Source organism: Urocitellus parryii, chromosome Y (genome assembly GCF_045843805.1).
Source record: "Urocitellus parryii isolate mUroPar1 chromosome Y, mUroPar1.hap1, whole genome shotgun sequence".
NCBI classification, from domain to species: Eukaryota; Metazoa; Chordata; class Mammalia; order Rodentia; family Sciuridae; genus Urocitellus; species Urocitellus parryii.
In genome coordinates, this window is record NC_135548.1 from 17,759,732 (window position 1) to 17,785,819 (window position 26,088).

A 26,088-nucleotide genomic window follows, 5' to 3' on the forward strand; every position below is an offset into this window, starting at 1 on the left:
TATATTAATTATATCCTTAGTTATCAAAAAGAGAGGTTGTCCAGAAAGAGATAAACTGGTTCAGTATCTTTTTAAAAGTAGTGTTATTGAGGTATAATTCACACACATTACAGTCCACATAGCAGTCCTGGCATTTAGATTATTCAGTTTGTAATCATTACTATGTTCATCTTTAGGACATTTTTATTATTTCCCAAGGAAACATTTTACTATCATATCCCTCCCCCCATTCCTCCCAGCTCTAGGGAATCACTAATCTTCCTGCCTATATAGATTTGTGTATTCTGGACATTTCATATGAATGGAATCATACAACATGTGGTCTTTTGTATCTTACTTTGCACATTATTTTCAAGGTCCATCTGTGTTGTAACATGTATTGATACTTCTATTTTTTCTTTTATACCTCCTGTTTGCTTTCCTTCCTTCTTTCCTTTGTCCTCCTTTCCTTCCTTCCTTCTCTTTTTTCATAGCAGAAGATGCCTATTTGCCCTCTAGCTTCTTAATTTACATGTTTTTTTTTAGTTCCAGCCACCTGCCCAGGAGCTGTTTTTCATTTCCAATTCCATATTCCCAAAAAAGAGAATCTAATAGGCTTGCCTAGGTCAGTGAGCACCTCTGGTCCTATCATTTGTGACCGCAGGAGTGGGTTCACAGAGTACAAATCTGGCTGTTAAAGATGAATCTTTCTTTGGAACTAGAGGATAATCTTACAGAGGTGGTATTGGGTAGACAACCTCCCAAATAGTGACTGACTTTGATTAATGTTCTTTGGGCTTTGTCCTACTACTGTACCAGCACGTGGTAATTATCATTATCCAGCCCTTTTCCCCAACTGCTGACCAGCAGTGTTTTGTTTATTTGATCTTTTCAATTTGGATTTTGGATATATAACAGAATCCTTTCAGAGTAGAAGGACTTTAGAAGTCACCTAAGAAGTATACATGTAGCTATTAATGGATTCTGTATCATTTTCATGTACTATATTTTATCTTCAGATCAGTTAGTGTCACATAGGTAGTGATGGTGAAGCTGGGAGTGGATTGCAAATTTTTTGACTCCAGATTGTTTCAAGTTTACTTTTCATTTGACTTTCATAGTTGCTGTAAATAAATTGGAATGTGTAGCAAGATCTTTTTAATAGGTCTGCTATCATCATGTGCTATATTGGAAAACAATAGGTCCCTGTTACTTTTCTAAGAGTGTTCATTTACAGATATTGATCTTTATAAAATTAGATACTTTGTAAAGGCTGGCTTATCAAATGGCATTGACTTGACATACTTTAAGCTAAGAGGTTTATTTTAAATTTTGTACCTTTGAAAGGGCAAATGCATCTGGCTTTTCTTTGTAGCCTGTTAATAGAATTAATGGAGACTTGAGAAAAATGGTCTAATTCTTTCCCTGCTTTTTCCTGCTGTAAATTTTAATATAAGAAGACTGCTGGTTGCTTTTTGAAAATGTTGCTATTCTTCTGCCAATTGTAAAGCAATTTATAGGTAAAAAGTATAACATCAGTGCTAAGGAATATATTTGTATTAATTTTTAGAAATGTCATGGCCTATTTAAATGTGCTTCAAATTCTTAAAAGAAATTTGCTAGTTTAGTATTTAGCTTTTTATTTTTAGTCTAAAACATTTACAATAATTGCTATGATTCCCCATAGTTTTAAATTCTATAGCATTTTGTTTGGTCGTACAAATGCTTTAAAATGGTAGTTTAGCTGCTGGTTATTTTTTTTAAATCCTAGAAGTCTGTCTGAGCGTTTGTATTTTAAAAGCAATTTCCCCAAACATGTTGCTCCTCAATCTTGTTGAAGAGGATGGTAGCATGTGTAAAAACCCATCCCTTTAAATGAAATCAAAATTTGTGAGTAACTACAGGGGTGGGAGATATTGGGAATGACAGGCTGATAGAACACGGGTGGGAGGAAGGTGGTAGTGGGAAGGGCCATGGTCTGCAATCTGTTCAACTCTTTCTTAGGGAACGTTAATCTTTACTCATATAAGAAAGAAGCTTTTAAAGATGTGATCATGGGGTAAAGTGCCTACCAAATATTATTTTAGAATTTTATTTTACTGAAGTTTTACTCTCTGAAAATTTCTGTTGTGTGTTTATCAGGATGGAGAACAAGAACAGATCCCTGAGTTGCCAGATCCAAGCTTAGAAATGGGCATTTTGCCCAGAGAAATCCGGAAACTGGTAGAACGGAGAAAACAAGTCAAACAGCTAATGAAACAGCAAGATTTAAACCCAGATCTTGTTCTTCAGGTATATTTTTTCACTAAGAGACGTCTGAATGAAAATTTCAGCTTTTACAATTTGATTATTTAGGAATAGTATATAATAGTACAAACACTCAAGATGCTATGGGCAAGCACATGTGCTTATTTTATTTGTGGGTAAGTTGCCATTCAAAAACACTAGACTGCCTCAGAATAGGAGGTACTTCTATCTGCAATGGATGTATCTGTGCAAGATCTTTCTGAATTCTGGAAACTTTGGAGTCTATATATGCTTGCTTCCAGGAGGTTAGGGCATCATAGACCTTGGAAGACAGAGTATTTTAAGGGCTCTTTTTATTTCAGGGATATTGAGGGGTTCTTTTTCTCATTGGTGATCTAGAAAGATACCTAATGTAATTCTTAAGCATCTGCAAATATTGTTGTTTGTCTTTCGTCCTTGTGTGGCCTGCAGTATGACATTCAACAGAAGGCTTTGAAGCTCACAGCGAACAGTATGTACGGTTGCCTGGGATTTTCCTACAGCAGATTTTACGCCAAACCACTGGCTGCCTTGGTGACATACAAAGGAAGAGAGGTAAATCATGTAATCATATTCACATCTCTAAATATTAGAGTATTTTTAACTATATATTTTGTAGTGTGGGAGAGACAAGTTTGCTCCCTAGTTATCTAGATTTAAATACCCACTTTTTAGAAAAAGTTTAAGACATAGGCATTTAAATAAAAATTTATTCATTCATGGGTGGGGGGTAATTATTGAACATCTATGTGCCAAACTTTGTTCTAGTCACTGGGGATAGAGAATTAAGCAAGAATATAGGTCTCTGTTATTGCAAAGCTTGTATTCTTCCTAGGATGATGGGGGCAGGGAGACATGTTTTTGAGGCCTGGACTATTATGAAGAAGATACTTTAGTTAAACAAACAGTAATTAAATGAATACACAAACATTAAAAAACTAAGATATTAGGACAGAAGTAAATGCTCTGCAGATAACTAAAACAGGGCAGTGGCCTAGAGAATGTTTATATGACTAGTTTAGATTGGTCAGGTTAGGCCTTTTTTGAAGAGGAAACATAAGGGAGCTAGTTTTTGATACCGAGTTTAACTATCGGTATTTGTGAGGGAAAGGTGGGAGTCAGGAGGAAAGCCAATGTAGCCTTTTACTAAAGGATTAAGAGTTCCTTCTTGTATGTGTTGCCTTTGAGATGAGTAATAGATCTCCAGGCATATTAAGCAGGCAGTTAATTGGGTGTGTAAATTCAGAATTCCAGGAGTATGTCAGGCTGGCTTTATGTGGATGGAGAGTATCTGCTTTTCAATGATAGACCAGATACCAAACACATTTTAGGTACTATGACTTTATGAACACTATAAACTTCATCTGTTTAGTACTATGTACATGATTATTTTTGATTTGTAAAAGAATAGTTATGGTAAATATTAAATTCATTTGACTCCATTAAACTGCTATTTCCTGTCAGTGAATGTAAGACTACTCATTCTTTTTTTTTTAAAGAGAGAGTGAGAGAGGAGAGAGAGAGAGAGAGAGAGAGAGAGAGAGAGAGAGAGAGAGAGAATTTTTAATATTTATTTTTTTATATTTTTAGTTCTCGCCAGACACAACATCTTTGTTGGTATGTGGTGCTGAGGATCGAACCCGGGCCGCACGCATGCCAGACGAGCGCGCTACCGCTTGAGCCACGTCCCCAGCCAAGACCACTCATTCTTAAAGGTGGTAGATAGTGGTTCTGGGTAGAATGCTTGTATTGGGGTCTGGGCATGGAATACTCTAGAGCAGGGTTTGGCAAACTATGCCCTGCTGGGCCAAATCTAGCCTGCCGTCTATTTTTGTAAATGAGATTTTATTGAAACAGAGCCAAGATCATTCATTTATGTATCATCTGTGACTGCTTTTATGTGGTAATAGCAGAGTTGAGTAGTTAAGATAGAATCTTGAGGCTTAGCATAGACAGCTTTTACAATGTTGAGGTAAGTTCCTGTTATCCCTAGTTTTTCTAATGTTTTGAACATAAAGAGATGCTGTACTTTGTCAAATGCTTTTTCTGCATACACCATGGAGTATTACGCAGCACTAAAAAATGACAAAATCATGGAATTTGCAGGAAAATGGATGGCACTAGAGCAGATTATGCTAAGTGAAGCTAGCCAATCCCTAAAAAACAAATGCCAAATGTCTTCTTTGATATAATGAGAGCAACTAAGAACAGAGTAGGGAGGAAGAGCAGGAGGAAAAGATTAACATTAAACAGAGACATGAGGTGGGAGGGAAAGAGAGAGAAAAGGGATATTGCATGGAAATGGAAGGAGACCCTCATTGTTATACAAAATTACATATAAGAGGTTGTGAGGGGAATGGAAAAATAAACAAGGAGAGAAATGAATTACAGTAGATGGCGTAGAGAGAGAAGATGGGAGGGGAGGGGAGGGGGGTAGTTGAGGATAGGAAAGGTAGCAGAATACAACAGTCACTAATATGGCATTATGTAAAAATGTGGATGTGTAACCGATGTGATTCTGCAATCTGTATTTGGGGTAAAAATGGGAGTTCATAACCCACTTGAATCTAATGTATGAAATATGATACATCAAGAGCTTTGTAATGTTTTGAACAACCAATAAAAAAAAAAAGATAGAATCTTGCATGGTCAGCAAAGCCTAAATAATTTGCTGTTTGGCACTTTCAGAAAAAAAAAAAGTTTTCTGACCCCTGCTTTAGAGTCTATATCAGCTCTATCCAGTAGGATTTGAAGGTAATGAAATGTTGTCTATCTGTACTATCCAATACAATTGTCTCTAGCCATGAAACCTGTAGCACTAACTGACTGAAGAACAGGAATTTTTAGATTTATTTAATTATAATTAAAATGAACTTAAATAGCTGCATGTGACTAGTGCTACTTTATTGGATAGTGCATATCTAATTATTATGAAACAAACATCAGGATGTTTAGAGTCATTCTTTTGTTGGCAGCACTGTCTTGGCTTAGGGCACAGCAAGGAAGGGCAAAGCTTTTATTGAATTCCAGTGATATGTTAGAACCTATTTGCATTGTTTTATAAAAACCACTAAGAGTCTTTTGACATGGGTATTAATGTCCCCTTTTGCAGAGGAAGCTAAAACCCCAAAGAGGTAAAGGATAACAAGTAGCTATTTTGAATTTGAATCATGTCTTTCTGATTATCTTTTATTGAATTAGGTCTATCTCCTCCATATCAGAACATCTTTCATGACTGTGGTTCTGCTTTATATTCTGCCTCTTAGTTCTAGAAGGTCATCGTTTTTGATATTCATCATAAGACATAGACCTTTTTTTACATTAGAAAGATATAGATGCTTTAGGGACTAGTTGAAGTGAGAGAAGGATGTTTTCAGTTTCTTAGGCTAAGCTTACTTCAAAATTATTTAAATTTTATTTCTATATATGTATCCAGTGGCTTCTGATAGAATACCATCTTATTTTTGTATTTGGAAATGCACTCACTATGCCCCAACTGGGTGATAATACATGGGTTGACTATTGAGATTGGATCAAGGTTACTCTTAAGTTTCTCATGAGAGGCAATAGTTGACAATTTACTCCCTTGGAGAGTGCCTCTTGCTGTTGGGAAATCCCTGTTGTTACATTTTCTGCATTGGCTCAGAAATCCACAAGCTTAAAAGGGCACTGTTGATAATGATAAGCCCCAAATTTGTCCAATAATCTCCCCCACTCCCCTAATCCATTGTATTTTAAGGGCAATATTTTGGTTTAGCTAGATTTTTAATAGGGAGCCTAAGCTCAATTTTTGTTTTTCTGTTATAGAAAAATATAACAACAAATTTTTTTTAATTTTATTTATTTTTTAGTTTTTTTCGGCGGACGCAACATCTTTGTTTGTATGTGGTGCTGAGGATCGAACCCGGGCCGCACGCATGCCAGGCGAGCGCGCTACCGCTTGAGCCATATCTCCAGCCCCAACAACAAATTTTTACTAAATAAATCATTTAAAAACCCCTACTCGACTCACTAAAAAACAAAGAATTTCAGACAAATGTATAAATAATCATGTGATTTGAATTGTTTGTTTCTGTCCCTTCCCCCCTTATTCCTTTCAGTAAATCATGATGAATATTGCACCTATGGGAAGTAGGTCTTTAATATGAGGTTAATGAGAAATAATAATTATACAACTCCTCCCTGGAAATATTCTAGAAGATTCAAAGTCCTCTACACAAATTATTTGCTAAGATAAAAATGATTGTTAAAGTATTGGTGGTAATTATAAGCAATAGCAGATGGAAATAGTCTATGTGATAATCTCTCTTTGTGTTTGCTAGAATTTTTCATATGTACTGTTAAGGCTGTGATTTTCAAGCATCTCTTAGTTATTAAAGGGATAACAATAGGTAGGATAATGTGTAAAATGAGAGTCCTTTTAAGGAGATTTTGGAATACTTTCATAACTTATTAAATGTTTTTTTTTGGTGATAAGATGAAATGGACAAAAAATAATAACTTGAAGAACTTATTAGTAGTTTGCTTTTCAATTCCTTATATTAAGGTTAGAGCAGAAATTAATTAGAAGGAAACCTGATGGCATACCTTTGCAAAAATAAAAATTTGCATTTGGAGATGGATTAATGCATAGTCTGGGAGTCCTTGAAGTTCCCCCTTCCTTTAATTTTTTAAGCCTATTTTTTGTATGTTCAGTTTTGTTGGAATCATGCATGTTTGGCTCTGGTGAACTAATAATTTCTGTAATAAAATATATTATGGCTACTTGAGTACTCAGTAATTGCAAATTGTACTTTAAAAATAGGTTTATAATAAAAGTGCTAATAGTTGTGTCAAATGGGCATCAATATTGTCTTTTCACAGGTGTGATCTTTCATCCTGAAACTCCCCCATGATTTTTAATTGCTCAGCGGTAGAGGATTAATGATTAAGAAATTGTATGAGAGACCTTACAGTGTGAAAAGTTATTTAAGAATAACGGAAGTTAGTGTTTCCAGAGAATATGGAAACATTGTTTATAGACACTCAAAAGTGAATCACTACAAATACCATCTGTATCTGTATTTGTTCTCAGTGTATTGAGTAGAACATAAAAAATAAATTGGGTCAGCCTACAGCACTAAGTGGGCATGTATATTTAAACTATAATGAAAACTTATCAGTTGTCAAGTGTCTGGTGTGGTAATTGAAGTGATTGTTCACTAGATGGCTATAGACACCCTAAGATCATTAATCAATTAAGTATTTTATTCTGTGAACAATAGCGAAGGCCATTTAGTGACTTAAATCTGTCCACATTTTAGACTTTTATTATTCATGAAACTATTAATAAAAGGTTAAAATTGTCCAAAAGATTATAATCGTCTAGTCTGTTTAGTGTTTAAAATAATGATGATATTTGAATTGCAAGTTTTATTCATGAGACTAATTATTTAACTTATTATAGTAAGCTAATGCTTCTACCAAGTAACTAATATGTCTCTGACCATGGAGGCACAATATACTATTCCCTCAGTCACAGTACTAGAAGCTGATCTAGAGAAAATAAGAAATGATTTTGATATATAATTTTGCTTTTTTGAATTTGTTTTTTTTTATTAAGGGATTTAAAACTTACTATATATTTATAAGCATACTCATCGAATAATCCTTAGCATAATGGTTGTATTTGTCTTTATGGAATAATTAGTACTTACTGACATTGGTATTGTTTTATTTCTGCATTCTGTTATTTCTGCACTCTTGAGAAAATTATTTTTGATTTGGATTTCTCATTGCATTTTCAAGTGAGTGTGTGCTCTAATATTTGGGCGTAGAGTCCATGCATTTTCATTTTCCCACCCAGTAGGCTGAAATGAGTCCTTGCCAGCCTGTTTGCCAACTGACTATAGCTTACAGTTGTGCTCAGAAATGAAATTTGTTCATCTAGAAAATGTGTCCAAATCCTTACATGCAAACATTACAATCTTGACTAAGGCTTTCTGGGATCCTCTTGGTGATATGGGAGCACTTATCAGGAGCCTTGGGAATGGAACTGGGACAGAAGGCTCTAGCCTTTGTTGATGTCAGTGGTAAAATAGAATCTTATAATTGTTAAGGGAGTCCTCCATTTTAACCTAGAATGTTGGTGGAGATTTTACTTTTCCAATCTTTTTTTCTTAAAATTAGCATTTTTCCTTTAAAATTAAAAGTAGTAAAATATTATAGAGACAACTAAAGACCATTTTCTCCATACCTTCTATCATTTATTTTTTGTCTTCCTCTAAGGTAACTACATTCTCAGGGTTGATTTTGTTGTTCTTCCCTATGTTTTTCTTTTCTTATTTTTTTCCTTTTTGTAAGGTAGGAGTATGTGTGCAGTTTAGTTGCCACAGAGATTGAGTGACCTGAAAGGCCTGAAACACATATTGTCTACCCTTTCAGAAAAAGTTTGCTGGTCCTGGTCTAAAAGATAATCATGTGTAACAGAAGAATAACTCTGGTTTTGAATATTGCCAGGCATAGTTGGTGAAATTGAGGAAATTAAAGGTAGGAAGAAGGAATGAAAACATCTTTTGGACATAAAAAATACAAATTTTGAAATTTACTCATTCTTTGATTGTTGTATGTGAACATCTTATCAATCAAGTACAGCACTAAGGGGAGATCTGTGAATACTGAAAATTTTATGTAACATTTTGTATGTCATGCCTATGTGTGCATTTTTGGGGAAGAAAGTGCAAAGCATTTAAGAGATTCTCACATACTTGATGTGAAACTGGTAAAGAACTGTTGCTTTATATATATATATATATATATATATATATATATAAGCCTTAAAAATGTATGCTTTTGTCACCTAAAATAAAGAATTCACAGACCAGACCCATGGAAACCACATGAGTGGTAGGAAAGCAAGTTCTCATTCTGTTTCTAGAATTGTAATAGTCACCATTAAGACCATTTTTTATTTCAACTGGCCTATTAACATTTTGATTTTTTAAATACAAGATTAATGTGAGATTTTTTTTAAAGAATAAAATGAGGGCTTAATATATTTTAGCAGACATATTTTATAAAAGAAAAAGTAATATCCTTTTTCAGTGGTCATAGATTACTTATCATTTTTTTTAATTTACCACTTTTGAAGTTGTTTATAGTATAAAATTCAAGACCAAAGAAACTTCTATTCCCTTTAATTTTTTTTTTACTTGTCAATGGACCTTTATTTATTTATATGCGGTGCTGAGAACTGAACCTAGTGCCCCACACATGCTAGGCAAATGCTCTACCACTAAGCTACAACCCCAGCTCTATTCCCTTTTTATTGTCATATTTCAGGAACATTTAGATTCTCAATTCTTTGCATTTCTGCAGATCTGATAATGCAGTAGTATTCAGTTTTATTAATTTGTATTCTAATAGCTCAGAATTTGTGGTGATTCAGATGGAATAAGTTGAAGTACTTAGTACAAATTAATAGTTATTTTAGAGGCTTGGTTCTTGTCATATGTCATTAAATTCTATAGAAACAACTTCTGCAGTCAAGTAAGTGGCATTTTAACTGCAGATCATTTATATTGATGAACTTGTACTAAGGAACATCTCCATTTTCTTGTCCATTTGTCTCTATCCTCTCTAAAAATTGATGAGAGTGATGTTGCTAAATATCAAGATGAGAAGAAGAAGCTCCACTTGGGAAACAGCCCATGGAAGTCCAGTCCAGGTTATGATAACTTAGACTTTAAATAATTTGAGAGAAATGCAGTGACCAAAAATTAAATAATGCATACATATTTATTTTTATATATACTTATTGTCATAATGCATAATCATATAACATATATATAATAGTCTATTATATAAACATATAGTCTTTTATTATAACACTGTATTACATTTATAGAAGTAAATGAATTACACTTAGACCTGATTTGAAGTACTCTTTATACTTGAAACTATTTCTTTCAAAATAGCCAAAACTTTAGACTTGAGACAAATTTAGCATGACCTTATCCTCGTGTCTTAATAGTTGGAAACTAGCACCTCCAAGATATCTGTAACATTGACCTCTGTGTGTCCTTTAGGGTTTTGGACTTTGAAAGGTCTAAGTTTAGGTGGACATAAAACAGTTGATGTTAGAGACAGCTGGGAAGAGAAAGATAGGCTCAATTCTTATCTTAGATCTCTGTGAAATGGGCTGGGATCTGTGTGCATAAGAGAAGAAAGCTTCATCAAAGACCATTTAGACTTATTTCCCTTGTATTTACTGAAGTTTTTGAATATATTTATCTCATCTGAGCTTGGGGAAATTCAGGCATGGGCCCATTTGCAATGGTGATACATGTCTCTGTCAGAAAAGGAGCAACCCTCCCTCCCACATTATACCACTAGATGTCAGAGGTAGTAGGAGATGGTCCTGGGGTTATGGGTTGTCTTCTCCAATCTTTCAGAATCTTTTGTCAGTACTAACCTTCAAAGTTCTAGGGCCTCCTTTCATTAAGGAAGATGGGATTTCCTCACTCTCAATCTAAATTCTCTCGTGCTCTTCCTCATAGTCACACCACCCTCCCTTCACAGTCACATCTGAGACTTGCTTCCTCTTGCATGGTTAAGGAAAGCAGATGAAGGGGAAGGTCAGAAGTTCTTTTTATAGGCTACTCTCCCTTTGGGTTAGATTACAGTCAAGACTGGAATGGACTCTACAGATGCTAATTTTCCTTTAGGTTGAACAAGGGAGAGAGTGAGTGCCTGTCTGCTTCAGACGTTCTGCTTAATATTGCTGCATCTCTTTGTCCAGAGGACCCTAGTGAAATGTACCATATTAGTATTTTATGTAATTACAGATGTGCCTCAGTCTTTTGTATTTATTAAGTATTGGACTAAAATGACCTCCCCCCCAAAAAAAAATTCTACATAGAGGCTCATAGTTAAAACTGTAGTAAATTACATGCTGACCTACATCTTGAACAGATATATCACTGATTTTCTAGTATTACAGGACACAGTAAAGTAGATTTGGCATAATTGGGTGCTTTATACGTGTTTAGTACTTAATGTGTAAAGTCATCTTATAAGTTGCTCAGTTCAGAAACCTTACCATTTTTCTTTGACTTTTCTGTTTGTCTCAAATTCATAGCCATCTGCCTCTCTAGATGAATGTGTCTGTATATCAGAATCTAACTTCACCTGGACAGCTCTACTACTGTCTCTCTAGTTCAAGGTACCATCAACTCTTGTCTCAATTATGTCAGTAAAATACTTAGTGACCTTTGTTTTTGCTCTTTTCCCTTCAGTCTACTCTCAATTCGCTGTTTAGAGTGATCTCATTAAAATGAAAAGTCCCATCTCCTTCTGCAAAATGTCTTTACTACCAAGACCTTATAAGATTTGGCTTCCTGTTACTTGTCTGACTTTGTCTCTTTCTTGTCTTCTCCATCTTCACTCTGGTCTTTCTGGGCATGCTTCCACCTGGGCCTTTGTGATATCCACTACTTATTTTCACTTCCATATATCTCATACCTCACTTCCTCACCTATTTTCTTGTTTTATTCAGACGTCATCTTTTCAAATGAGGCCTAGCCTGAACACTAGTCTTAAAATTGTAAGTTCTTAACATCTCCTAATTTCCTCACTCTCCTTATTTTCCTTAAATACTTATCTTCTTCTACCACACTATATTTTTCTTTCTAATATTGCGTATTTTCTCCACCATATTCCCTCTGGAGGTATACTTCCTATGCTCAGGGATTTTTGTCTTTCTCTCTAATGCCTAGAAAAACACCTGGTCATAATACATGGCTTAATAAATACTAGATATTAACTGAATCATAATATGTGCTTATTAAATATTTACTGAGATTAAGTGTTTACTGAAATATTTATTAAAAATTTACTGAATGAATAAATGAACAAGTGAATGATTGAAAGAAGTGCTAATGCTGGACCTTTTACTGGGCTTTATTTTACTCATCTATGCAGAAGTGCTATATGTTAAAGGAATTGAGATTACTTCTGTGAAATCTTTTTTAAAATTTTTAAACATTATATAATAATTTTATTGAGATATGATTCACATAAAGTATGCCATACAATTCTCATACAGTATGACATTCACCACTTTTGAGTATATTTAATTTTACAATCTTTACCAAAGTCCATTTTAGAACATTTTCAAAAGAAGCACTATAATTAATAGCAGTCACTTTCCATTTCTTACTCCGAGCCTCACCAATCCTAGATAATGACCAAACTACCTTTTTTCTCTGCAGATATGTTTGTTCTGGATTTTTGTTGTTGTTGTTGTTCTGGATTTTTATATTGAATCAGAGTGTGTGATCTTTTGTGACTGGCTTCTTTGACTTTACAAGTTTTCAGAGTTCATTCATATTGTAGCATGTATCAATATTTCATTCCATTTTTTTGGCCAAATACCATTCCATCGCATGGATATATGTTGTTATGATGTCACTTCTCAATATTCAAGTATTCTGGATTATAGACTCTTATCAGATATGATTTGCAAATATTTTCACTGTTTCTTTAAGCTGTCTTTCTCTATCTTGATAGTGTCCTTTGAAGCACAAAAGTTTTTATTTTGATGAACTTAAGTTTATCTATTTTTATTTTGGTGCCTTTTCTTTTCATTATATCTAAGGAACCATTTCTTAATCTAAGGTCAAGATATACTGCTGTGTTTTCTTTTTCATCACAAATTTTAGTAATTTGAGTTTTCTTTCTTTCTCTTTGTTAGCTTGGCTAAGTGTTTATCAATTTATGTTTTCAAAAAAACAACTATTTTGTCAATTTTTTTGGATTTTTTGTTGTTGTTTTAGTTTCATTGATTTCAGATCTGATTTTAATTATTTTCCTGTCTTTCCTGCTTTTGGTGTTGATTTGTTCTTCTTTTTCTAGGGCTTTGAGGTATAATATTAGGTTATTTATTTGTTGACTTTCTGTTCTTTTAATGAATGAGCTCAGTGCATTGAACTTTCCTTCTAGCGCTACCTTATATTGTCCGAGAGGTTTTGATATGTTGCATCAGTTTTCTCATTTACCTCTAAGTATTTTTTTAATTACATCCCTGATTTCTACTCCTGTATTTTCTTATAAAAGTCTTTAGTTTTAGTTCTTAAATTTAGATCCTCTTTGAATAATTCTTACATAGGGCATGAGGTACACATCCAATTTCATTCTTGATATCAAATTGTTCCAGCATCCTTGGTTTAAAAGACTGTCTCTCTAATCCCCCCAACCCCCTTTGTCTGAGCACCTGTTTTAGTGTTTGTTTGTTTTTTAATCACTTTAACCAAAATACCAGAAAAGAGTAACTGAAGAAAAGCTTATTTGGTGCTGATGGTTTTAGAGGTCTCAACCCACAGATATCCAACTCCTTTGTTCTGGGCCCAAGATGAGGCAGCACATCGCAAGGGAAGGGCCCAGCAGAGGAAAGCTGCTCAGTTTATGGTGGTATCAGGAAGCAGGGAAGGATGATAACAGGGAAGATGCAGCCTTGTGGAACATCTTCAGTGACTCACCTTCTACAGTCATGCCCCATGTGCCTGCAATTAGCATCTAGCCAATCCCTTCAAAGTAGGATGGACTGATTAGGTTAGAACTTTCTCAATCCAGTCATTTCAGCTCTGAATATCCTTGCATTAACAGCAACTTTCGGGTGACACCTCATATCTAAACTATAGCAGTACCCATGTCAAAATTTAATTTTAAATTTGAGGATTTTGTTCCAGACTCTGTAGAGTTTAGTTCTCTTCATTTAAACATTTCAATCAGAAGTGTTGGAGACAGATTGTTTCTTTCCCAGGCTGTGTTTTCATTAATGGGGACCCTTGTAGTAGCAACAATTTTCTGAAAGTCTGTTTACTTGGGGAAAGCTTTCAAGAAAGACACATAATCTAATTCCCTGCTTAATGTTTTACTTGCTTTTGTGAAGTTGTAAATGTCAGAGTCTGTACTTGTGGCTTGCTTTCCCTTTCTTCAGTCTTCTTGTCCCTCCTTGAACTATTTTTAATTCTTATTTTCCTCCAAAGGAGCTTTTTTGAGCCTCAATGGAATTTTAGAGCCAGGGCAATTACTTGCACATTTGCATGGCATAATGTGGAAGGTAAGCACTGCACAAATTTACAACCAAAGCCCTGTTCTGATCAAATATATCCATTGTCAACCAGCTTTCTGGCATGTGCTGTGAAGGTAACCAGGCCAGCTGGCAGTCATCTTGTGGCTTGAATGCCATGTTGGACCACACAGGTACTTTTTCATCACAGGCTATTAATCTTAGAAGCTGAATTTTTAATCTTAGAAGTTGGAAATTTTTTTGGTGGAGCAAGAAAGTGGAAAATTGATTTTCATTGATGCTGTTCAAAGACTGACAAGCGTTAACTATAGAGTGTACATAATTCAGTTTGTCTGCTTTTTGAAGTCAGTCAACTAAGTAGTAGTGAACCCCTGTGGAGGCTTGTTACCCCTAAAACACAGATGTAAGTTAATCATTCCAATGCCTATAATGTGTGCATAAGATCCATACAATTGCTCTCATAATGCCACTTTCCAATTAGCATAATGTACTTTTTATGCTCTTTTTTAAGACGTATTTCAGTTGGATAATAAATATAAAATTTCTTTAGAATTGTAAAATAGAGTGATCAGTTATCCTGGGTTTGCTTTGGAGGACATAATGTATCAGCTTTATGTACCTGCTGAGTGCTAGGAAGTATGCTGCTCCATCAATGTAGTAACCTTCTTGACAGTTCTTAACCAAACATTTATATGCAAAATATCTTACTTTTGTGATTGTCTTTGGGTCTTTTTCCTGATTTCCTTCCCTTCAGGTTAGTAAATGATTGAACTTAGCCAAACACTAATTATCAGAAACTTCGTTCTTCCATGGATTCAGTAATCTTCAAGGAAAGTCTCCAGCATGTCCTCCATGCTGTAATTGCTGCTGGCAGTGCAAAGATGAAGACAGTCCCAGTTTTGTCCAGCGACTAGACATTACAAAGTCATATTGTTTATAATTAGTAATTCCATCAACAAAAGCAATCTCACATAGCATATGGTATACTGAGAACATGTAATAGTCAACTGTTCATTAAAACAAACAAAACTTAGTACCTACTATGTGCTAATGGGGTTTGGCTTCTTTTTTCACCTATACGTTGAATTTTTTATTATTATATTTAAAATGGATCTGCACAAAATTAGTATCAGTACTTAAATTGATTTTTTAATTAACAAACATAAAAATAAAAGGAAAGCCTATACTTCAAATTATTTCTATATTTTCTAATCTCCACTTCTGTTTAATGGTTCAGGGATCATGCTTTAAATGTTTGTATTTGATCTTGGCCTGTGCACCATGCAATAGATGTTTATTTGCCTTACCTCTGGGATGATACTCACCTACATGTTTTTGCAGTTATAGATGGGTGTATGTGAGGTGATGAATATTTTTAACAGAATCTTGGCATGGAAACCTATTTTTAGTTTATAAGAATGGACAGGATACTCAGAATAAGGAAAAGGATAGTTAAACATTTGACTTAGGCATTCTTATTTGAGAAGGCAGAGGCATTTTGTCCTTTTAATTACTGAAACAATTGGAAATGTGGCTAAGGCTGAGAATATAACTACTATTAGACTTTGTGTTGATGCCACTGATCACTGCTGAGGTAGATTTTCATTATATTGACTCCAGTCATATACATTCTTTGGAAATCTCTTCCTTTCTTCCCCCAAAGCTTGTCAGAATGAGTGACTTTTTGTTAACCCAAATTCATTCCATTCTCTACATACGTGAAAATTTTATATGATCCTATTTTGGTATATGTTTCTTTTCCACAAGCTGCGTGTTATTTGACAGGTGTTCTGAAGCTCCTTGCTTTGGCAATGAACCAAGATGACAGAGCAGTAATGATTTTGAAAGTGCCATTCCCTTCTTGTTAAGAGACAAAAAGTGTGAAGTTATTAATTACTATTCACCAGTGGCATAGAAACTGGTGTACGCTTTAATTGTCTGGTTATACAGTCAGTCTGCATAGGTTATTTCCAGGATAAAACTACTCTAAGAGGAAAATACCATATAACTTCACTTTTTCTCCCCCTGTATCCATTTTTCTCTTTTCATAAATTGTAAGTAAATGGATTGAAGAGAAAGAATTGCTAAAAATTAAAATACTGACCTTTTCTCCCCCGTAGGTTTTCTCCTTTCTCATCTGCTCAGATAATATATTTATGAGTGGCATGGCAGCTTTTGACAACCTTGCATATTTCCTCCTCCCCAACCCCAAATTAATCAGATGCCCAATTGTTTGCATCTGCAGTGTATAACATTTTACTACACTATTTCCCTACTTTAGCCATGCTGGGTATATTTATTGCTAATTGGAAGAATTTACTTTTGTCAGTGCTGTATGGTGGCTTGAAGCATATAGTCAGGCACATTAAAGGTATATCCATGTCAAATTTAAAAACAAAACAAACTTGCTGGGCTTATGGCTTAGGACTGATTAACTGAGGGAAAAGTAATAGAATTAGCTCTTTCTGTTTGTGTTTCATCATGTTAGTGAGCAGAGTAAGCCTGTGTCATTTCACCAGATCATAAATACTGTGTAAAATTGCAGTGACCTGAGTTTGGTAAGTTGTAGGAGTTTTGGAAGTTGGGGAGAATAGTTTTTTTGCGTATGTATATATTTGTGAAGAAGCTGTTTGATTTTAATCCAGAGATTCCTGAGCCCCGTAGTCATTGTTTTAGAGATGTTGTCCCTCCTTTGAAATTGAGTGCTACTGTTGGATTTTCAGCTTTTTCCTTTTTATTATTATTTTTTTTGGTTGAATTAGTTTATATCCCAATATTAAACTTCAATGTGTCAGTCTCAAAAATCTAAACTTTTTCTTTGAAAATTCCCTCTCTTTTGAAAAGCAGTCTGAAATGGAATGTAAATGAAAAGTGAATCACTAATCACATTTAAAAAAAGGACAGCAAAGCATGAGTGATTTCCAGAAACAGTTTATATGTAATCTTTGGAATTGTTCTAGTTACTAATTCTTCCTTACAGATTGGGGCTTATTTTTCTGTTACCTATTTTTATTGGCTTTTTTACATTTAACAAAAGCTTTGATGGTTTGAAACTAGTGATGAGGCTGAGTTGAGTAAGGATGGGAGTAGAACAAAAGCTATTAGGTTTCTTTCATAATTTGGATTATCAGACATTTGTCTATATTTGTTTCAGTATTTTTTCCCATGCTGATGTAGTGGCAGGCAACATTTTCAGCCCTGTGCAGGAGGGTGGTAGGGAGAACAGTTGGGGGTGGGTGGGGAAAGGCATAAGCTCATAGGCTATTAATAATGTACATTGATCTTGAGACCACATGTCATATTTCTGAGCACTGGCCAACAGGGAAGGGTACGTGTTCTATTTACGTTGGACTGCATGGCATGATGCAATGGACAGCTGATAATTTAACCACAGAAAAAATCTGGATATTTCTTCTTTAATTGTGTCCTGATAGGGCAGAGAAAATAATTTGTTTTCAGCAGACTGACTTAGAGACAGTGAAAATATTTAATTCAATTACTGGTTCTTGCCTCATAGCCAGAAATTCTTCAAGTAATATTTGCTGAGTGTGTACCATGGAGGGAAATGGAGACAAATGACATTGCTAGTGACCTGCCAGCTTGAGATGAAAACCTTAGGTAATGATTCCAATAAAACTAGAGCAAGAGCTTGGAAGACAAAACTCATGATTACTTACTAGTAAACAAGGGAAAGGATCTTCTGTAGGTACAAAACCACATGGAAATGCCAGCATTTGCACTGGAGAAGGCCCTAGAATAGACACCAAGGGTGCCATGTTCACCCACTCATTTGCTTTGAGCATGTCATTCTTCCTTGTCAGAAGATGATAGTGTCAGAGGTAACAGTGGGCTTCAGTTACAAAGTCCTTAGCATAGTGTAGTCCTTCTACTATTGTTTCTTAGAACTACCCAGAGGAAGCGTTTGTGCAAGGTATTGAGCACCTACTAGGTATCAGGCATGGTTCTGGTATTGGAGAATTGATGGTAAGAGTAAGTATTCAAGGATTTTGTCTTCATGGAGTTTTCATTTTGGAAAGTGAGAGCAATTAATCAAATGGCCAAGTGAATATTTATGCCATTCTGAAGAAAATAAGTGCTAAGAAAAGAAACATAAATTTCTGAGTGCTGATAGCAGTGGAAGGCCCTTGACCTAGAATGAAACAGGATTCCAGAACCCATAGCCCTTGAGTCTGCAGAGTATGGGCTGGAGTTAATTAGAAAAAAGTGTTGTAGGACAAGTATTCCAGGATGAAAGATAGCATGTGCAGAGGCCCTTTGGTGGGTAGAAGCATTATGTGGCCAAGGAATATAGAGAAGGCTGATTTAACAGGATTGTACTAAAGAAGTAGGGAGTGATGTGAGACGAGGCTGGGAAGTGGCCACAGTCAGGCCATACAGGCCTTGCAGGCCATTTTTGAGTAAGGGGCAAATGTTAATGGGTTTTATGTGGAGATGAGAGCAATTGGCTTACACTGACATTTTGAGAACATCATTCTGAGTGAATTGTATGGGTCACAGTGGATGAGGGGAAACTGATTAGTAGGTTGTTATTAGAATATTTCAGGCAAGATATGGTGGTAGCTTCGCTGATGATAGCAATTGGGGTAGGATTAAGAGAGAAATATCATCAAAGCTTGGTAATAAATTTGATGTGGAGTTTTGCATGTGAACAGTATGAAGGTCAGCTCCTGAATGCCTGATTTGTGCAGATAGATGGATGAGGTGCCTTTTACTGAGGTAGAGAAGACTGGAATATGACCAAGTTTGGGGCAGGGAGAGGGAATAATGAATAGTTTGATCTCGGATGTGTTAATTTTAAAAAATGTTATTAAATTTTTAATTGTTGCATAGTAATTGTACATATTTATGGGGCACAATGTGACATTTCATTACATGTATACAATATTTAATGCTTAGACTGTGGCAATTGGCATATCCACCCCTGCAAGTATTTGTTTGTTTGTGGTAGGGTTCCTCAAAATCCTCTCCACTAGCTATTTTGAAATATTCAATTAAAGGTTTTCACTCATTATTAACCTACTGTGTTATAGAACATTAGAATTTATTTCTCCTATCCAACAGCACCCTGTTAAGGATATGTTAAGTTTGAAGTGGCAGGATATAAACTTGTGAGTCATTGATATATAAGTGGTAAATTAAGCCATGGAGATGAATGAGATTTTTTTGGGAGAGAGGAGAGAGTGGAAAAAGAATGGGTGTAAGGATCCTCAGCTTGCTGAAGGAGAATGAACCTAAAAAGTAGGTTATAAAAAGTAGCCAGAAAAGTAGAAAAGATAGCAACAAGTGGTGTCATGGAAGCCAGGAAAGAGTGTTTCAGGGAGGTGTAGTAGGCAGATTTCAGGAAGAGACAATAATGATAGTTTTGAAAATTTTGCACTGAATTTTGCAACAGGGAAGTGATCAATGCCTACAGTTGGTGCTATTTGAGTGCAACCATGGTGGAAAGGTTGAATTGTTATGGGAAGATATAATTCACAGTTTATAGATGAGAAATTTGAGGCACAGGGAGGTGACTTGCAGAACAACTTTATTAAGTGGCCCAGGAACCTCAGACTCCCTGCTCTAACTGTTCTGCCTACCACCTCTAGGCTCCTGGCTTACCAGCTAAGCATGTAGACTGAGGCAGCAAACATAACTCTGTTCTGCCTCTGTTGTTTCCCCAGTGGTAATCCATGTCTATTTAACCTCTCTTGAGCCTTAGCTTCCCTCTTTTTAATAATGGTATCTACCCAATGGGATCGTTGAGAAAATTAAATGAATAATGGGTGCTAATGCCTTGTTGCATGTGTGATACATAGAAAGTACTCAGTAAATGTTATCTAGAAAATAAACACATTTTGCTGTTATTTCTGGCCTGAGAGCCTCTCTTACCTCCAATTATGTTTTTCTTTTGTTTGAGGGCTGTATAGTCTGCTTTTTTGTATGCTGTTTACCAAATTATTTTCAAGTTTGTGTTTTTACTTTGCCATTTCTTCTGCCTTTGTCCACCCACACCGCAAATTTCTGTGCACAACTTACTTTTCACAACTCACTTTCCATGAGTGATTTAACCTGATCTTCCTCACTCTCCAATTTAATGACATCAGGTTACGTTTACATTCATTCACTCTTACAGGTTAGATTTTCATGAGTTTGATATGCTTGTTCATTCCATTTTCTTAAAACAGTTTCAGGGGCTGGGAATTTTTTTTAATCTTTCAGCAACATCTAATAGAATGCTTGAAAGTAGTAGGCACAAAAGGGCAAACACCAAATATTTTTATATTAAGAAGAAGTTCTTTCCATTACTTTCTTCTCATCCCAGTTCTAATATCCTGTTTTCAGTTAAGTCCTGCCAACCTATCTTTGAAATATTTTGATTATCCATTTCTCTTCATTGATACTGCCACCCCCATGATAAGGTCAGGCCACCATCCTCTGTGACTAGGATCACCATAGCAGCCTTCCTCTGGTGTTTCCCTTCTTCTCTTATCCCTTCTAATATAGTCCCAATAGCAGATGGAACTCTGTTATAAAAGTATAATAGCATCTGCAAGCCCTTCGGTGGATCCCATCTCAGTTTACCTTGGACTCCAAGGTGTTAATTTGTATCACCTCACCTTTGTGCTACCTACCTGCTGACCCCTTCACCCACATCCCTGCTTTAGTTCAGCCACATGGGTCACCATTTTTATTGTATTCTGCACACATATTTAATTCTTTTCCTCCATAGAGCCCTTATGCATGTGGTTCCTTTTGTCTGGAAACCCCCCCCCCCGAACTTTGTGCAGGGTTTGCATTTTTCAACTCAGGTTTCAGCTTATATGTCACCTTCTTTTTTTAATATATATTTTTTAGTTGGAGATGGACACAGAATATCTTTAATGTGGTGCTGAGGATCGAACCCAGTGCCTTACACATGCCAGCAAGTGCACTACTGCTGAGCTACAGTCCCAGCCCTTCTATGTCACCTTCTTGGTGAAGATCTCCCTGACTACTCTTCCTAAATAGGTCCATCCAGCTCAACACCATTTCTTATTTTCAAATTGACTTTTTTTTTCATTTTCCCACAATTTTTATAAGATAAAATGCATAAAATAGCAAATACCTGCATACACATCTCCCAGAATTAATATGTTGAGAGTTTGTCATAATTGCTTCAGATTTTCCTTTAAATAAAAGAACATCATGGGCTTGGGCTGTAGCTCAGTGTGCCTATCATGTGTGAGTCATTTGTTTTGATCCTTAGCACCACATAAAAATAAATAACATAGGGGCTGGGGTTGTGACTCAGTGGTAGCACACTTGCCTAGCATGCAAGAGACACTGGGTTCAGTTCTCAGCACCACATACAAATAAATAAAATAAATGTCCATCAACAACTAAAAAATATTTTAAAAAGCAAACAAACAAATAAATAACATAAAGGTATTGTGTCCATCTACAACTAAAAACATTTTTAAAAAAGAAAACATCATGGATTGTTAGTCTCTTGTGTGTAAATTCTCTAGTTTCCTCCTTCCCTCTAAGCAGGCACCTATTATGATGTTGATATATATCTTTCCTTTTTATATGCTTTTGTTACCTGTTAATGTGCCTACTTTATGTAAATGGCATCATATCATATTTGAGCTTACAGCTTTCTTTTTTTCATTCAACATTATATTTTTGAATGATATTCATGTTGATATCAGATCTGATCACTGATTTGAACTGCTCTATAGTATTCCTGTGTGGATATTTTACAGTTTATTTATATTCATTTTTACTAGAGTTCCTACACATGGTAAGTACCCCCCCAAAACTGGCAGAATTTACTAAAATAAATGACTTATTTTATAAACACTTAAAAATTAGATATTAAACCAAAGAAAGATGACTGTTTTTGCATTTCTCTGTCCATGTTCTCTTATGCATTAGCTTATTAATCTTTATTACATCCCTGTAAGGTAAGCCTTTTTATCATAAACATGGCACAAATAAAGGAAGTGAAGTACAGAGAAGTGAAGTCATGTGCCTAAAAGGTTTTGGAGGTGTAACAATACACCTTCCCCTGAAGCTTTAAACTACAGATCTCCTAAAAAAGGAACCAATGCTTACTCTAAATTTGCTGAAGTCAGAGAGTACATATGTCTTTAGCAATGAAGGACAGACTTGATATTTTCATGTGAATATAAAATTGTATCATAAAGAATTTGTAAATTGGGAAATGAGATTATTTTCTTCTTCCTATTAAATAATGATTGAAGAATGTTTTAAAAACTAAAATTCATCTTTATAAAGAGGCTTCATATGAATTAATATGAGGAAAAAAATGAAAAACAAGATTTATAATCAACCATGGGAGGGGACCAATTTGTAAAGAACAAAAAAGAAAAGTGTTTTCTACAAAAAGAACTTTAAAATACTGCTATCAGTAACAGCAATTCAACAATGTATTTGAAAATAAATTTTAGGCAACTGTTTATGTATGATATCTAACAATTTCTCATTATATAAATGTTTTTCCATCTGACCATATAATGTATGTGCTTTGGGGAAATAAAATTCAAAAACTATTTAAATAGTAATTTCACAAATAGATTTTTATTGTCACTGAAGTAGATAACCACTTTAAATTAAAACAGTGGCTTAAATATGGTCTGATATTGTGTTTTATATTCCTAAAGAAAGTGATAACCTTAAGTCACACTAGTCCAGCCTTATTTCTTATGATTCTCATTCCAAAGTAACAGGAAATTGAACTTATTTTGAGTGAGTACTAATTAGTACTAAAATACTAAATAATATCATGAAAATCATGTCTCCAATACATGTCCTGAATGTATAAAGAATTTCTATTTATAAATTATTTTAAAATTCTGGTTAGAGAATGGGCAAAGGACTTACCTAGATATTTTTCCAAAAAAAGGGCCAAAAAGGTACTCAACACCACTAATCCTTACAGAATGAGATGTGCATGGTAGCCAAAAGGTGGAAGGAATCTCAAGAATTCATCAATAGATGAGCAGATAAACAAAATGTGGTACATATATACAAAAGAATATTGTCATCTCTTATATGTAAGCATCACTGATAATGGTGTTGTACTAAATTTTCTTCCAGTTTTCTTCATAAGATGTAATTTATTCTTTTATGGTTGATAATTTTTATGCTTTTATTATATTTTATTTTTCTGTGGTGCTGAGGATCAAACCCAGCGCCTCACACTTGCTAGGTGAGAACTCTACAAGTGAGCCACAAGCCCAGCCCAACAATGTTTTTCTATTACTGATAAAACTTGCTATTATGAACATTCTTTTGTGTAAATTACTTTAACAATATTTATTGAACATCTACTATGTGCCAGGTACTGTGATTTTTTGTCCTAAGTAGTTTTACATGACAGTAAAGCAGAATTCACTTTGACACAATGTACACAAGTGGAGCATAAATTCTCATTCCTTTGGGTGTACATGGTGCTGAGTCACACCAGTACTGTAATTATACATATATACATAAGCTAATAGTGTCTGTTTAATTGTAATGTCCTTCCCATCCCCAATGCTTCACCCCTCCCTTCACTCTCCTTTGCGCTATCCAAAGGTCCTTCATTCTTCCCTACCCCCACTCCCACTGTGGATCAGCATCCATTTATCAGAGAATATATTCAGCCTTTGGTTTCTTGGAATTGGCTTATGTCATTTAGCATGATGTTTTCTAGTTCCACCATTACACCTGCAAATGACATAATTTTATTCTTGTGCATGTCTCTTGGTAGACTTATGCAGTTAATTACTGTGTAGTACATATTCAGGGATAGAAATGTTTTGTCATCAAGTATGTATATCTTCAAGTTTAAGAAATAATACTCAGCAGTTTTCCAAACTAGTACAGATTTTACTGCTATTAGAATACATAAAAGATCATGTTGCTCTTTGTACATATTTTCAATTATTAAGTTCTGTCATATATATGTATGTAATGGTATCTTGTGGTTTTAATTTGTATTTCCTTGAGTAGTAATAATGAGATTGAATATATTTTCACTGGCCATTTGGATAAACTTTTGTGGAGTTATTAAAATTCTTCCCCATTTTAAGTATCTTCTCTTGGCTTATCCTTCCATTCTACACTTCTTCTTGTTTTTCAAATCTGCCATGCTTGAATTAAAACTAATAATATTCCATATTTATGCCAAGGATTATAGTTTTGTTGATTACACATGGGTGGTTTCCTTGTAAAAATTATTTAAAACTTTAAAGTACGTAGTAAGAGAGAGTAACTGCTGTCCTTAAATAAGAATCAAAACTAATCAATGAGTTTCTTTTCTCACTTCAAGTGCCCACGCACTTTCCTTTAATCTTTTAAAAGCAGGAGGGACTACCAAAGAGTCATGTGGGAGAAGGAGATTTTCTGGAACCATCCAATCTCATTTCCCTCCACAAGTGCTACTAATTTCCATTGATTTCAGCTATTATCAGAGCACTTTCGTCTACTTTCACATTGCTTTTGATTTTTCAGGTGTGATTCCAACAAATATTGTTCGCTGAAATTTTCTTCTCAAACATTTTTAAAAAGCAAATGAATTTTCTGCTTGACTATTTTGTACTTGCTTTCTTTTGGGGGAGTTCTGTGGATTAAACTCAGGGGCAATCAATTAATGAGGCACATCTCCAACCCTATTTTGACTTTTCCTTCCAAAAGAGTCTCGCTAATTTGCTTGGTACCTCACCATTGTGGAGGAATCTGGGTTTGAACTTGTAATCATCCTGCCTCAGCCTTTTGAGCTGCTAGGATTACAGGCAGACCTGGCCTAATTTACTTCTTTTGATTATGTTGCTTCGGAGAGCCTGTTTACACTTTTTCCATCTAGTTGTTTTAGTAAAAATATTAAATAAATGTCAGAATAATTATTGTACATACATTTTAGGCATATAGTCAAGAAATTTATTTGGTGATTTCTTTCTTTTTTGTATAGTTTGATTTTGCTGTCAGCACTGAAAACTGAACCCAAGAGTGCTCTTCCTCTGACCTGCATTCCCAGTTTTTTGTTGTTGTTGTTTAATATTGAGATAGTTACCCATTCTGGCTTCCAACTTTCAATCCTTATGCCACAAGCCTCCTGTGTTTCTGGAATTAAAAGGATATATTTGTTGTTGTTGTTGTTGTTGTACATGCTCTAAATTCCTCACTCTCTGTGGCATCATGATGCTCTTTTTAAATTAATTTTGATTGCTGCCTTTTTTCAGGGGAAGGAGATGCTGTTGGAAATTATGTTTTTTCATTACTTGTAATTTTTCCTTTATGAAACAGGTTACATAAAAGCATCTTGTAGTCCTTGATTCTTGCCAGTTTATCTACAAAATTTAGAAGATGTAATGTCACACAATAAATGTTCAATGAAAGTTTTGAACAGGTGACTGTAAAAGGCAAGGAAAGTGTGTCCATAGATTTCATGGAAAGGGTTTTTACTCTAATATTAAAAAAAAAACTGTCCCTAATGGTTCTAGAAAAATCACATACTCATAATTTCCTCCTAATGTCTTAGATGCTGTTTTCACTCTAATTTATGTAGGCAAATAAATCTGGAACCATGGTGAAGAATCTGTATACTGATTTTACAAACAGCTCTTACTGTTGTTTCCTTTACATAGTACTTCCCTACATTCTCATTGTATTTCAGTTTAAAAAGGTTTTAGGGGAAGTGTGATATGGGCCATGAATAATTCACATGATGATTGAAGTCTGCATATTCCTTTCCTCATTTGGAA

At 34.9% G+C, this 26,088-nt stretch overlaps 2 protein-coding genes across 2 annotated transcripts in view; both read left to right on the top strand.

Moving 5' to 3' along the window:
- The window catches only part of LOC144250956 (DNA polymerase alpha catalytic subunit-like), a 62,147-nt gene extending 56,818 nt beyond the window's left edge, over window positions 1-5,329 (top strand). The window contains 3 exon segments of the mRNA XM_077794116.1: window positions 2,122-2,271; window positions 2,698-2,820; window positions 5,279-5,329. Coding sequence (XP_077650242.1) covers window positions 2,122-2,271; window positions 2,698-2,820; window positions 5,279-5,329 — 324 coding nt within the window.
- Window positions 3,954-26,088, top strand: part of LOC144251040 (profilin-1-like) — a 43,726-nt gene continuing 21,591 nt past the window's right edge. The window contains exon 1 of the mRNA XM_077794169.1: window positions 3,954-3,980. The gene's annotated coding sequence lies outside the window, so the exon portion shown is untranslated. The remainder of the gene's footprint in view (window positions 3,981-26,088) is intronic.